The sequence below is a fragment of the Hakea prostrata genome, chromosome 7 (assembly GCF_041222555.1).
Source record: "Hakea prostrata isolate BN-2017 chromosome 7, UWA_Hpros_2, whole genome shotgun sequence".
NCBI classification, from domain to species: domain Eukaryota; kingdom Viridiplantae; phylum Streptophyta; class Magnoliopsida; order Proteales; family Proteaceae; genus Hakea; species Hakea prostrata.
Window position 1 is genome coordinate 4687704 of NC_142606.1, and position 13643 is coordinate 4701346.

The 13643-nt window shown below is 34.6% G+C and overlaps 2 protein-coding genes across 2 annotated transcripts; both read left to right on the plus strand.

Moving 5' to 3' along the window:
* The first annotated feature begins 2373 nt into the window (after positions 1-2373).
* Positions 2374-5862, plus strand: LOC149009170 (sulfate transporter 1.3-like). The gene is made up of 13 exons (XM_089161666.1): positions 2374-2709; positions 2797-2845; positions 2939-3146; positions 3247-3421; positions 3526-3591; positions 3682-3795; positions 3879-3995; positions 4286-4412; positions 4513-4799; positions 4891-5081; positions 5315-5400; positions 5535-5611; positions 5719-5862. Exons 1-13 carry the CDS (start codon positions 2374-2376, stop codon positions 5860-5862), a joined length of 1977 nt encoding a protein of 658 aa, XP_089017792.1.
* A 5373-nt stretch (positions 5863-11235) lies between these two features.
* Positions 11236-12264, plus strand: LOC149009171 (FCS-Like Zinc finger 5-like). The gene is made up of 2 exons (XM_089163709.1): positions 11236-11702; positions 11816-12264. The coding sequence occupies exons 1-2, from the start codon at positions 11326-11328 to the stop codon at positions 11952-11954; spliced, it is 516 nt and encodes a 171-aa protein (XP_089019835.1). The 5' UTR covers positions 11236-11325; the 3' UTR covers positions 11955-12264.
* The last annotated feature ends 1379 nt before the right edge of the window (positions 12265-13643 follow it).

A 13643-nucleotide genomic window follows, 5' to 3' on the forward strand; every position in this document is an offset into this window, starting at 1 on the left:
GTGCATATCTTCTATACATCGCTGAGGCATTTCACGTTTTTGGAGTACTTAGAAGAGAAAAACTATGCATGCATGCAAATCCTACGTGAACTTGCATGTAACGAAAGACTTGAGTCAAAGAAAATTGTTGACATGTATCTTGGCTGTGTGGTTGTAGACATGTTCACGTCTTTAAATTATTGTTGATTGTTGATTATTGATTATTTTTGCTTAATAAAGATGATTATTACAAAACAAATGCGGTTTTCTTTTGGTCAATGCCATTTCATTTGATTTGGCTGCTGACTTATAGTTACAACTAAGTCCTTGTCATTATTTTTATCGTTAAAGTTACCAAAATCATGACATTATTTTCCAGTTTTAGAAAGAAAGAAAAAAAAACGAAAAGAGAGGAGAGCAAGGCCTACCCATATATCAAATGAAGTACTACAGAAATTGCGAGTTGAAAACTTAGAACAAATCGCAGAGGTCAAGTTTGAAGAGTTCTATCCCTACTGAATCACCTCAAATAATTGTTTCAATCAAACTTGAAGATCTCTATTCAAATAAATTCAAAGTTACTACAGCAAGTCAAATACCTCAGCAATTGGAACCTCTCAACGATCCTCACCCTTAACTCTTTTTATGAATTCTTTTAAGTCATGTACAATACCATTTTGAAATAATATACAAAACACAACAGTTTTCACCATCGTGGACATCCGTTGAATCACACAACTGAACCATGTTAAAACCTCATGTCTTCTTCTCTGTTTTGCTTCTCCTTTCTCACATAAAAATATAGATTTTATCAAGAACCATCTAATAATATATGTGTTTTAATGAAGAGCCTGTTGAATGACATTTGTTTTGTTGTGTTCAGAATTTGGTTTTTTCATTTAAATATCATTTCGTCACAAATATTGTATTTAATACAGTTTGTATTTTTCTTTTCTTTTCTTTTTTTCTTTTTTTTTTTTTTCAATGAAGACGAACCTATCATTTTCACAAAAGGAATTTCAACCTCTTAATATCCTACCAAAAAGATTCATAGTAACTATAGAATATAAATGATGATACCTCTTTTTTTTTTTTTTTTGGTAATCAAACCTTCATTAAGAAGAAGGGGCAAGAAGGGAAACTGAACATAGACTCAGTAACCAATCAGAGGAACATGACCAAAAACTAGAGCCCTGAACCGAGTAGGCCATCCTTTTTAGCTGATCCACAACATAGTTGGATCTTCTAGAAACATAAATAGGCTTAAAGCCCAGAAGTCTAAAAGTAGGGGGTTAGGATGATGATACCTCTCACCCCAAGCAGGAAAAGAAGTACACATGAAGCAACAAGTGGCTCATATGTCTGTCTCTTGTGGGGTCCTCATCTTGCTCAGTTTGTGGGGTCCTTGTCTATTCCGTTGTGACTCTTGCAACTAAAAATATTATATTTAAAAAATTATAAATGCATGTGTAGATAGCCAAATTGAGATAAAAATGATGGATATTAGTTTTTTTTTTGGTAAAAAATGTAGCAAATGAGGGATAATTATGCTTGTGTATGCCATAGGCTTATGAGTCTTTTGTGAAAAGATTCCCTTGCTTTCTTAAAGGGACAAAGAAAAATCGACATGAGTGTTGTGTAACTAGGGCTGCAATAGGATTGGGTTACTTTGGGTTTTTTAAAACCTAAATCTAATTTTGTTGGGTTTGATTTGATTGAGCCAATTCAAATATTCAATTCTACCTTAGACATTGAAGTTGGATTATGATTGTTACTTTACTCACTATCCACCAATCAACAAAACAATTCATAATTCCACGGTATGCTTACATCTAACAAAAATATCCTACAATGTATTAGAGCTATGCTACATACATTAGGTCAAGTTGCAAAACACCTCGACAACCATAGGCATGACATTGGATGCCAATCCATTTGAGTTTGTAGATCACTTGCTCAATGTTTTAGGTCAAAGTCACTTGTAAAAGATCTGAAATCCAAGATTCAAAGTAGCCAGTGGGATCTAAATCATGATACATGAGGTTGAAAGTATCGAGATATGTTTGATGGACATCACATCCTGATCACGCTGAATCTAGAGTCCAATTTGTAACTTGAAATCATTATAAATAAGAGCTTCTGTTGAACCATATACGATAGAACACTCAAAACTATTAAGTGTGGAGTCCTTCCAGCATGCACTTTTCACAAGGTGAGAGCTATAAACAATTTTTCATAGATAGAATTGTTTCTATAGGTTCTTTAATTTTCCAGCTATGAGTTCTTTTCATATCAGTTCAAAACTTGAATCAGTGACGATGGTTAATTTATTCTGTAGTGCAGGTGACAAAAAATACCTTTCGTGCTGAAAGTTCATCTTAATATCTATATACCATGGCTCATCCTTCCGTGGAAGAGATTGGGACAAAGAACGTAGAGGTTGCACGCATGCAATTCTCAAACATTTACCCAGAAGAAGCACCATATGTTCCCAAGGTGGCAGTGCCTGCCAAACAGAACCTCTTCAAGGAAATAAGAACAGCTTCCAAGGAAATGTTCTTCCCTGATGACCCTCTACGCGAATTCAAAGGCCAACCCAAATCCAAGAAATTTTTGCTAGGTCTCCAATCAATTTTCCCAATTATAGAGTGGGGGAGAAATTACAATTTAACAAAGTTCAAAGGAGATCTTGTTGCTGGACTCACCATTGCTAGTCTCTCCATACCTCAGGTAGCTATGAGACAGTAAATAAATAACTTTTTCAAAAAGAACAACCAAAATGAATGATTCTAATAGTTCTTTTGCCTCGTAAAACAGGGGATTGGTTATGCAAAGCTCGCAAGTCTTTCTCCTCAATATGGGCTTTGTGAGTTTTTCTTTGCATTTTTTTGTCACAACTTGCTCTTGATTATTGCATCTTTTATGCATCTATTGATTAATATTTGAGGATTTTTTACAGACTCTAGCTTTTCTCCTCCATTGGTTTATGCTTTCCTTGGGACTTCAAGAGACATAGCCATTGGACCAGTTGCTGTTGTGTCTCTCCTGATGGGCACCATGCTTCGAACTGTAATTGATCCCATTGCTAATCCAGTTGCATACACTCAACTGGCATTTACTGCTACTTTTTTTGCTGGAGTTACTCAAGCTGCACTTGGGTTTTTTAGGTTTTCCCTTGATTTTGCTTGTCTATTTGATACTTTCAGAAGTGAAGATAGTATTCCTATACTGAAATGTTCTTTGGTGTCCCTATGTATGTATCTCTAGATTGGGGTTCTTGATTGATTTCCTATCTCATGCCACCATTATTGGGTTTATGGGTGGAGCTGCCATAACAATTGGTCTTCAACAGCTTAAAGGTTTTCTGGGCATATTAAACTTTACACCAAATAGTGATATCGTCTCTGTTATGACCTCAGTGTTTGTAGCAGCACCAAAAGGGGTAGGCGAACTCACAGTAATTCAGTTCTTCAAGTAACACATAATTTCATTACTAATGATGATCAAAAGTAGCAAAACTGACCATCTTCATGTAAACTTTTGCAGTGGAGCTGGCAAAATATAGTAATTGGAGCGTCGTTCTTGATTTTCCTTCTGATCACTAAGTATATCGTAAGTGTCACTGTTCATGTACCTCTATTTACCAGGATTTTAAAGGATTTAAAGGCCTCTGATCTGATCAATGCTTTGCAACGACCACAGGGAAAGAAGTATAAAAGGCTTTTCTGGGTGTCTGCAATTGCTCCATTTTCATCTCTTGTCATAGCCACCTTCTTTGTGTACATTACCCACGGACAGCTACATGGTGTTCTAACAGTAAGTCACAAACTTCTCGAATTTTAAACACAAAGTTGCATATGTAACAACAGAAACTGATAACCCTGTTAATGTATATGCAGGTCGGCAACATACAGAAAGGTATCAATCCGCTGTCCGCAAATCAAATAAATTTCAGTGGAACATACCTACTTCCAGGTATTAGGATTGGCGTCGTGGTCGGAATGATAGCATTAACGGTAAGCCAGATATGTGTTGGATTTGGGTGTGTCTTGTATTCTGTGGGTTCGTATAATTGGAGTTTGGCTAGCACCGTAGTTGTATGGGGTTAGGGTTTTGGGTTTTCTTTTTCTGTAGGGTGGATGTAGGCTTGCCAAACCATGCACCTTAATTCCTTCCGTTGTGGGTGTATTTTGTTTTTGTTCTTTCTTTGTGGTTGTGCATCTGTCCCCAACATTATGATGCCTTCTTTCAAATTCTTAAGAATTTTCCTGCATCTAATTAACTACATATGCTTTGGATTTAATAGGAATCTATAGCAATCGGAAGAACATTTGCATCAGCGAACGATTACCAACTAGATGGAAACAAAGAAATGATATCACTAGGAGTTATGAATATCATTGGTTCGGTGACTTCTTGCTATGTAACCACAGGTATTGAAAGAAACATGCACAATCATTCTTGCTATTATAACCACAGGCTTCAACAAAGTGTTTCATTCTCTGAGATTAACAAGCTTTTCTCCATTCGCAGGTTCTTTCTCTCGCACAGCTGTGAACTACATGGCAGGTTGTAAAACTGCTGCCTCCAACATTGTGATGGCAATCATAGTTTTACTAGTTCTGGAGCTGATCACACCAGTCTTTGCATATACTCCAAATGCAGTTATTTCTGCTATTATTATTTCGGCCGTAGTTAGCCTGATTGACATTCAAGCTGCAATACAAATATGGAAAACAGATAAATTTGATTTCCTTGCTTGCCTTGGAGCGTTTATTGGCACTGTTTTTGACTCTGTGGAAATTGGCCTCTTGATTGCAGTAAGCAATTGATTTTAATCTCATCATTAGTTTGACTTCGAGCCAGTATCATCAACTTGATTAATGGTGTTTCCTTTGTTTTTTACGGCAGGTTTGCATATCCTTTGTAAAAATACTCTTACCATTCACAAGACCACAGATTTCAGTACTTGGAAATATCCCCACCACAACAGTGTACAGGAACATCGATCAATATCCAGAGGCAATCAAGGTTCCTGGTGTACTTATAGTGAGAGTTGATTCTGCAATATACTTTTCCTGCTCCAACTATGTCAGAGAGAGGTAGGAAATATGTCTATTTCATACTTGATCAATGCCAAAAGCTCGAAGATGATGAAACATATTGAATCAAACGACCCTTTAACTTATCCACAATAGCTAGACTAGCCTAATCTAGCACCCATGCACCACACATTGAACTATCAACTCTTGATGCAGTGCAGTTTCCAGGCCATAGAATTGGCTAACACACTAGGATGTCAGGAACAAACTCATCATAAACAAATTTCTTGCAGGATCTTGAGATGGTTAACAGAAGAGGAGATGCCATTGAACACAAAAAGCCTAGCAAGAATCGAGTTCTTAATAATTGAGATGTCAGGTAAGCAACACAAACTGATCTTCCTTTTCTTTTCTTCCTAATGCCATTTTTTTTTCCTTGTATCAGATTTCTTCTTCAGCCCATATCCTTTTGGAATAACTCATCTTTCTAATATTGTATACATCTTTTCACAGCGGTTATTGACATTGATACCAGTGGTATCCATTCCTTGGAAGAGCTAAACAGAAGTCTCCAAAAGAGAAACGTTAAGGTAAGCAGATATATATAGCCACCACCATTAAGAACAATCTTTGGCTTATTTAAGAGATAAACACTCCTGAGCTAAAATGTGTGTTCTCATTCCAATGTGTTGCTTAGCTTGTCTTAGCAAATCCTGGGCCGAAGGTGATGGAGAAGCTTCATGCATCCAAGTTTACAGATTTGATAGGCGACAAGAATATCTTTCTTACAGTCAGCGATGCCGTGGCAAAATGTGCACCAAAAGCGTTAGAAGAACCCTGATGAGAATATTCGTGGGTGCATATCTTTCTTTTTTTTTTTGGTAAGTTGGTGCATATCTTTCATACATCGCTGAAGCATTTTACGTTTAGGGTAGTAGAAGAGAAAAACTTAATTTGCATGCATGCAAATACACGTGAATAGAACTGAGGAGATCCTTGACATGTATCTTGTTGGTGTGGTTGTAGAGAAGTTCACGTCTTAAACTCTTTATATTGTTAATAAAGATGATTTATCTGGGGAAAGAATGCCTTTTTCAGTACAACTCTTCAGGTCAAAGCTACTCGTAAAAGAATCTGAAGTCCAAGATTGAAAGTAGACGATGGGATCTAAATCATGAATCACTAAGGATATGATATAAGAGTATTAATCAGGACGCCAACTCTATTATATGTTTAATTGACATCACATCTGACGCTGCTACCATATCTTGAATCTGAAGTTCAATTTTTAAACTGGAACACAAAAACTAAATTGTACACACACTCAAAAAATACAATGTATATGCTCGAATCAATACTTCTTTAGAATTTAAAGGCACAACTACCTGGGGTGATCTAGTGATTCAAGCTCACTTTCATACAATTTGGTAGTGCTCATTTGTTTCTTGCATGCATTGAGCAGTTCTGTGTTCTTTGACCTAGCATGGAACCACTATCGATTTATGTGGACTACACTAGGCCTTCACATACATGAGTATGGACTGTATCTTTGAAGAAAGATTAATACATAATGTATATCCTTCATGAAATGTCTAGAAAAGTATCTTAGATGACAAACTGGTAATACATAATATATATCGTTCATGAAATATCCAGAAAAATATCTAAGATGACAAACTAGTAATCTGGGGCCTTCCCGTTATTAGCAGAAAGAACAAATGGATCGATCATAATATTCAAGTGTTTATTCAATATTAGTGTTGTAGACAATAATAAATGTACATTTGTGGATGAACCTTTGTCTTTTGTTTTGTGATACATAGCAGTTAATCGTTTCATATGGTCATGCTCGGACTAGTTTTTATTTTTCTGCTTGTTTTTTGGTAGATTTTTTTCCTACTCAAAGTTGGACTTACTCATATGATAACTATAAATATTTGATTAGAGCCAATGAATAAATTGATCATAAATTTGCTGTTCTAGTGAACAATAACCTCTTAAATTACAACAGATCCCATTTTTCAATTATCAATTTCAATTATAAAAATAGGGTAAATTTCATTACCTTTTAAATTGCTTTGGCATCTATTCTGAATTTTATTTTTATTTAGCAAATAATATGAAAAACCTCCCCTCAAAATTCCATAATTGAACTTTTTGTCCATTATGGATTGTGATAAGACCCCGAATTTCATTATCTTCATTTGTGTAAGTTTACTTAAAAGTTCTATAAGTAAAATGAGGGTAAAATAGTCGTTAATACCTACATTATCTTTTATTATCAACCATACTTTTTCCTTCTTTTCTCACTTGTTTACTATCATTTAAATTAAAAACAATAAAAAAATTTTAATACTTGACACCAAACTTATTTTCCATTTCATAATTTATTTAAAGATAAAATTGAACTTTTAATAATTAAAATTTTTCATTGTAACTTGGTTTTACCAATTTTTTAATTGAATGTATTTGTTTTTACGCTAGGTATTTATTTTAAATAGGCATAATAGAGAATGAGAATTGATACCAAAAAGAGCCCTAGTGAACATTAACTTCTCAAAATTACAAAAAATCCCATTTTTTCAAAAATAAATTTGAAGGTAAATAAAAAAATTATTCAAAGATGCAAATGAAAAAAAAAATAGAGCAAATTACATAGCACCCTCTATATTTGGGGCAAAACTTTTGACCACTCGCTATTACCTCATAAATTACATGGCATCCACAGTCAAAATTACAAATTATCCACAGTTACATATTCAGTTAAGTGGAGGTGTAAAATAACCAAAATACCTTACTTGCATTCACTGATTTAAATCTTAAAATATAAATTACCTAAATGCCATTTGGACAGTAAAATTACTTTAATACCCTGTGCCTTCACCCTGACTCACCGGCTTGACTCCCCTTGCCCTTCTCTAACTTCAACAATGAAACCCATCCATTCCAGAGTGGCACAAGCTTTCTTCAATATAAGGGTAGGCTTTGAAGAAAATATTACAAATGAAAAAAAAAAAATTACAACCATGCCCATAAAAAAGTGGGCCGGGTGTACATGTAGGCCCATCTTACCTTCTCATCGTACCTTTGCTTCTTTCCCCCATTCTTGTATAGCTATTTAATTTAAAGAATAGTCTAGCAAAGCTTAACTCCTCCATTTCCTTAAAACCTGGGCAAGGTGACCTTTCTCCAATGCTCTTCGGGGTAGTTGGAAGTTTAAATACTTGGGTTGGCAGACTTTTATGAGAACCTGTTCATTGATTTGTAGCTAGTTGTTATATATATAACTCTTGAATCCCCTAAGAAAGTCCAACTTTGTCTTGTCAAGATTTAAAGGTAAAATGTTTGCAGGTCTGCCAAGTTGTTTTCACTTTTAGTCAAACCTTTCTTTCTCAGCAAAGAATAAAAAAGGAAACAGTAATTAAGAGCAGGTCCACCATCTTTTTGGTTTCTCCTCTATATCGTTCAACAAGCAGACAAGGAATGGACCAAGGAGTGTCTAGTCTCTTGTCCATAATAACCGACTTCTATGGTGGAACCCACATTGATGATGATACATAATTAGATTAATTTAGAAGCTTTATTGATCAAACTCATGTTAAGCAAAAGAAATATCCAATTAGCTTTTCCTTTATAGCTATAAAGTTAAAGCAAAGTCATACAATGAGACTTGGGTTTTGGGTTTTCACACAATTTTTGTGCATCAAAGTATATAAGGTTATAACATGACTCATAAGCCTAAGAAATTTCCAGGAAGGAGAGGGAGAAGGTGTTCATGGACTGAGGTTTGAATTCAATAAATACTTAATTTAATTGTCTCGATAAAAGAGGTTTTTTTTTTTTTTTTTGTACGAAGTTGAAAATTTTCATTTATGAACTTAAAAGGAAATACAGATACATCAAATAAAAGAAATAAATACAAAAGATAAGTGTATGAAAACACAAGATTTGGTCTAACCCAAGGAATGGAAATTGACCAAATGTCATACATACAATAGACAAGGTCATCTAGACTAAGAAATGGGTTGAGCCCAATAAGTCTTTAGAATAGTGGTTGTAATAACAACAACAACAATTAAGCACATGAAATACGACATATGTATCTTCCATCACAAACACCCAAAGAGGCAACACGCCACAAAGGCGGATAAAGACACACCACAAAGACGGAAATACACGCCACAAGGGCAGAGAAATAACATGTCACAAGGGCGAAAACGACAACTATGACGAAGACATCATCGGTGACCAGCGACACGAGACTCTAGCAGCAACAAAGCTTCCAGATCCATGTGAGCACTTTCAGCTCTGATGTAAAACCTTCAAATCTGCGAAATGCACTACTGGATCTTGCATCTACTTTGGTTAGAAGGAGGTTGTTACTACCATGTTAGAAGCACACCCACCTTTTACATGTTACCATGCATAATTTGTTTGATAATACATAGACCAGCCCATGCCCATGCATGTAATAGTTGGTAAACATAGCATGCACCTCAATGGTCAGCTGCACTTTAAGATAAGAAACAATAGTTGCTCAAACCCTAATTCAAAATTATACCAAAATTATGAAAATAGGCATGGAGAGAAGATCAATATCAAATATTCAAATAACATCTTATTTGGTTGTAACTACTTATATATATTCACCTTAATTAAGTCGAAATTGCACTAACGATATACTTGGCTAGTCTTCTATCATGCAGACTAACCTATTTATTGTCATGAAAATAAGAAGCATCATACTTTATTAGCATATTGATATTTTTAAAAAGAAAGAATCCCCTATATATTACGTAGCATTTGTAGGAAAGTAAATGTATGGTTACATATATGAAAAAGATCCAAAGAGAATGTTTAAACAATTATTATGAACTGATTAATCTATATTAACCATGTGGAAACAAATATTGCTTAAGATAGTTTAATATTGTATGATACGAAACCAAGTTGATTCATTTTTTTTATATACCAAAAAAAGAAACTCCAAAGATATCAACAAATACATGAACAAATATCATGTATCAATTTCTTAAACCAAGATGATTGATCCGATCATTAACTTTTGGATTATGTGGGTTTAATTATGGGAATCTAAAATTGATCTGTTTAATTAGTTACCAAATCCTTCCCTGAGCTGATTAGATTGAGACCAAGATTCAATTCATTCACTTGCCAACTACGGAAAAAATTCATCTGTGTACATTTCTCTGTACAAATCTCTCTATTGTACAAAGCAATGCATTTTGTACCAAATGATTGGTTGAGATTAAAATTTTAATTTTAAATTTAAAAAATTATCAATAGTTTTGTATTTACTTTGTTTTTTCAGCCAGTCATTTAGAATATATGTGTACAGCAAAGAATGTTTTTCCTCCAACTACCTGTTCTAAAAATGACATTTGCAATTTTAATAAAATAGGAATTTCCAATTTTATCAAACCAATCTTTGGATGAGAAACAAATTTCATTAAAATTAGGTATGTATCAAGTTTTGAAGACCTCTAATTTTGTTTTTAAGTACAGCCAATTATCATTCAAATTAATTATTTTAAGTATATAATTGTTGAATATATTTTGAAAATAATTCAATTTTAGAATGGGAGATTGTGATATATTTGGTTTTATGTTTTTCAGGTTGACGGGTATGATATATCCAATAAGAGAAAATAAAGGTAAACAAGATCAAATCAAAAAAATTCTATTGGTTCCTTGATTCTTGGAAACGATTCGTATCTTTTCTTATATGGTAAGGAAATATATAGATGGGAATCATGGGATTTCTACTTCTCCCTCTTGGTCGAACCGGTAACGTCTAATCAAAGGAGAAAACTGATTTTGTGTTCCGCGTATGTATCATGGATTCAGTCAATCTACAGAACCGACATAAAGATTCTAATCCAATGGTTTTGAAAACGTATTCACACGTGAGACAAAGCTTATACCTGTTAGATTAGAATCAAAATTGGGAAATATCACGTGACGCAATATCCTCGGGATTCGCGTCTGAGTGGTCAGAGACGCGCATTACCATGTAAGAGCTTGGTTTCTATCAATGAATAACGGGACATAAATGGAATAAAAAGTAAAATAGGAAAGCCGACGTGTGATACTTTATTGAGGGCCCCATATGAACGGTCCAGATCTTCTGAGGCTTTATTATATCATAACCGTCCCTCGTAGTCGTTATTCCCTCTACACTCTCTTCCTTTCCTCTCTCTCTCACTATCTCACTCGCTTCCCTGTTTCTTGAATTTTGGAACTAAGTGTGTTTCAGATTCGATTTGTTCATAGAAAAACTAATATGTTGCTGGGTAAAAGACCTCTTTCTCAGATGACGAGAACAACAAGCTTGTCGGAAATTGGTGTGGATTTAAGCAGCCCAGAAGAAGCTCCGGCGACCTCTGTTATTATGAACGCCATGAAAGAAACACAGAAAGCTCGAGTAACCCAACAAGGCTCTGCCAAAAGGATCCAACAGAGCTTTTATGTCGGTGGTGGTGGTGGTTTTGGGTCAGAAGGGTTCGATTATAGGATCATCAACTCTGCTGCTACTACTGCCTTTCCCAGAACTACCCATAGAAATAATTCTAACAATTTCTTCGAGACACATCATTTCTTAAAAGCTTGTAATCTCTGCAAACACCCCCTCGGCCCTGACCGTGACATCTACATGTACAGGTTTGTATTCATCATCTTCTTGATTTTGTTACAACTTATCCTTCAAAGCTTCATGAGAAACTAGCTGGTAATCTTAATTTCAATTATGTGGGTTTTTTTTTAAAATTTTGCAGAGGAGATAGAGCGTTCTGTAGCTTAGACTGTCGTCAGCATCAGATCAACCAAGATGAACGCAAGGAGAAGTTAGCATTGACATTAAAGAAAGCTTCATCGACAACTACCAAATCAGGATCCTTTCCCCTTAAAGGATAGACAGTTGCTGCTGCTTAAGACTTAACATAGATAGCTTAAATTCTCTGCATATAAATATTTATAGTGGATGTGAAAAGCTTATTAGTTATATATATTAGATTTTGTTTTCTTTCTCATGATTCATTCTCATCGTCTGCTTTGGGTTCATCTGAACTTCATACTTACATATAAAGAGAAACCCAGATGCTTGATGGTGTTTTTAGTTTGTAAATGCTTTTTCTCTCAGTATGGAAGAATTGAAGTTGCAGGTTGGTTTTTTTATTTTTATTAACTGTCTTTTCATTTTCTGCACTTCATCGTTCTTTTCTGTGAACAAAGAAGTTTCAAAGCTTCCACGAGATTCCCATCGTTTTCTGGTCAATTCCCTTAAGACTTGAATTTCTAAACCACACGGATCATAGAGCACATTCATGTAGCACCCGTGTCAGTAAAAAGAGAAGAAGCAAAAAATCTTCCTTCCACCACCAAGGATACGAAGGGCATTTATTTCTTTCTTCCTGCAAATACCATTATAACAATCTGATTCAGATCGGACGGTCATATTTTGACTAAATTTCAACTTTTCTAATCTGTGCTTAATCTATTCTCTTAAGCAATGTTCTTGAGGCTTAGGGCTTAAACCAAACATAATGATGCTCAATAAAGGAAAGGAAAAAGCCAAACTCCCATTTATGGGGGCCATGTTACTTAATTAAGAATATAATTATATTAAAATATTAGTTGTGTGATTCTAAGTATAACATGTCACTCTCATGTAATTAGATATTTTCTTCTAAATTATAAACTAGATTTTTGTTGTTCATAATGTGCTCATTTAACGGTCAAGATGAGTGAGATATCTGGTTGTCCACACGTTGTCTTAAGTATCTCTGTATGTGGTCCACATCGTAAAACGCCTCTTATTTTTTTCACTTGAATTTGTACTCTAAGATAAATTTATTTATTTTTTATATAACTTTATACAGCATGAAGCTCAATGTAAAATTAAATTTTTTATAAATACAAGAAATTTGTTTATTATAATACAAAAAAATTACCACTAATCCTTTTTTAATCTTTTAGTTAGAACAAATATTAGATGATTGTGATGGTTATCAGTTCTAGGAATTAATTATGTATAATAATTTATAGAAAATTTATACTGAACTTCTATGTGTTTGGATTTTTTATTTGTCTGTTTTCTCTTCATACATCTCCATTATATATTAGGACAAGATCTATCTGGGTCCTACCGAAATCTTACGTTTGATTATATTATTAACATTTAGAGGTGGGTCCGCTCATAATATGTAGTGAAGAAAAAAATGTGAAAAGAACATAGACCTCTATGTTGACAAATAGAATGTCCAAACTTGTGAGGGAGCCTTAAAAAGAGTGGGTCCCAGAAATATAAAATGTACGAGTAGATTCAATTTCAAATTGTTTTATTTGGATGGGTCCACTGATGATGTTGGGTGGGCCCATGATACGCAACTGAAAGTCAGCCATCCTTTTCCGTGACAAATTGGGCCCACCCACTTGGTTCCGGATCCCTCGCCTCTGGGAATACACTCTTGGTGGGGCCATTCGAAACAATTTTCTCCTCGAAAACGAGTTTTACAATGAGGTTGAATTAACGGGGAAGGTATGGAATCATAGAATATTTTTGAAGGCATTTATTTCTCCAAGTCTTTGGAGTTATTTCTCTTT